At 36.9% G+C, this 1,952-nt stretch overlaps 1 protein-coding gene across 10 annotated transcripts in view; it reads right to left on the reverse strand.

The window, feature by feature from the left end:
- CCAR1 (cell division cycle and apoptosis regulator 1) overlaps positions 1–1,952 on the reverse strand; it is a 75,984-nt gene that overhangs the window by 26,216 nt on the left and 47,816 nt on the right. For all 10 annotated transcript variants that reach the window (XM_017851451.1, XM_017851452.1, XM_017851450.1 and 7 more), the window contains one exon: positions 1,649–1,834. In XM_017851451.1, coding sequence (XP_017706940.1) covers positions 1,649–1,834 — 186 coding nt within the window. The remainder of the gene's footprint in view (positions 1–1,648; positions 1,835–1,952) is intronic.

The following is a 1,952-nucleotide window of genomic DNA, read 5'->3' on the forward strand; positions in this document are numbered from 1 at the left end:
AAAAATTAAAAAATAAAATAAATACATAAAAAAAAGAAATCACGAGTCCATGCATCACCTAAGAACAAGGTAATTATCCTACAAAATTACAAAACCATTATAACATTCAAGAAATTTAACACTGCTTTAATATTATCTAATGTCACATCCATATCCATAATCAAATTTCTCCAACTGTCCCAAAAATACTCTCTATGACTTTTATTTTCACCTATCCAGGATCTAGTCAGATTTCACTTAGTTATTTGGTTGTTATGTCTCATTAGCCTCTTTTAATCTAAAAGATCCCTTTAGCCATTTCTTTATTTTATCTTTCATTATATGAACCATTTTTTGGAAAAGTTTAGGAGAGCTGAGAATTTTTCACATTCTAAAAAAAAATAATAAAATTAAAATTAAAAAAGAAAATTTCACATTCTAGATTTATCTGTTTTCTCAGAGGGTCTTGCTCTGTCACCCAGGCTTAGGTGAGAGGACCACTAAATCACAATCAGATTTAGAGTAAATATTTCTGGAAGGAATTCTTCATAAATAATGATGTGTACTTTATAATGTATAAGATTTAGAAACTGATTATATGGCTTATCCAATTACTGGTGCTAAAACACACTTCTGAGATCCCTATATTTCAAATTCAGAAAACAACAGGCTTATGCATCCAGGAGTTATTCTACTGGACAAAAAATGGAAGCATAGAATAGCTTGAATAAATAGTCTGAGTCTCGAGGTTTGATTCAATCAAACATACTGTTTTAGAAGCAGACAGATTCTGGAATAAGCACTTCACTAGAACTCAATTTCTGAGCCATTTACCTAGAAATGTTTTGTATCTTCATTGTGGTGTTGGTGGTGGTTATATAACTATATGCACTTGTAAAAACTCACAGAACTATTCACAAAAAAAGTTGAATTTTATTATAAGTAAATTGCACCTTAATAAAAACATACACACGGCCGGGCATGGTGGCTCATGCCTGTAACCTCAGCACTCTGAGAGGCTGAGAGAGGCGGATCACCTGAGGTCAAGAGTTTGAGAACAGCCTGACCAACACGGAAAAACACCATCTCTACTAAAAATGCAAAATTAGCCAGGCGTGGCGGCGCATGCCTGTAATCCCAGCTACTCGGGAGGCTGAGGCAGGAGAATTGCTTGAACCCAGGAAGTGGAGGTTGTGGTGAGTCAAGATCGTGCCATTGCACTTCCTTCTGGGCAACAAGAGCGAAACCCCGTCTCGGAAAATAAACAGCTGGGCGCAGGGGTTCACGCGTGTAATCCCAGTACTTTGGGAGGCAGAGGCAGGCGAATCACAAGGTCAGGAGTTTGAGACTAACCTGGCCAACATGGTGAAACCCTGTCTCTACCAAAAATACAAAAAATTAGCCGGGCACAGGGTCAGGCACCTGTAATCTCAGCTACTGGGGAGGTTGAGGCAGAATAGCTTGAACTTGGGATGTGGAAGTTGCAGTGAGCAGAGATCACTCCACGGCATTCTAGCCCTGGGAAACAGAACAAGACTCAGTCTCAAAAAAAAAAGCCAAAATAAATAAATAAAAGCATACACACACATAATCTTAACTCACGTATTCCAAGAACACCCTATACATGAATATTAATACCATAGAGTATAATAATAGATTGAGTACATACCTCTTTATCATCTTCAGATTTCCTATCATCCTCCTCATCCTCTTCTTTTTCAGATTTCTCTAACTCCTTCTGTTCTTCTTTTTGTTCCTCTACTTTAAGCTGTTTTGTCAGTCGGGCTATCAACTGGGATTTTAATCCTTTGGAACTAAGAGCTCGACTTTCTAATTCTTTTCGGAGGTCATTTACCTGAATATATGGAGCATGAAAACACAGGAAAAAAAAAAGGGGGGGTGGATATTGAAATAGGAAACAAACTAGCTACAATTAACAATTATCTTTTGGGGTTTTTTTTTTTTTTTTTTTT

The sequence above is a fragment of the Rhinopithecus bieti genome, unplaced genomic scaffold, assembly GCF_001698545.2.
Source record: "Rhinopithecus bieti isolate Rb0 unplaced genomic scaffold, ASM169854v2 scaffold_33940, whole genome shotgun sequence".
Classification (NCBI taxonomy): Eukaryota; Metazoa; Chordata; class Mammalia; order Primates; family Cercopithecidae; genus Rhinopithecus; species Rhinopithecus bieti.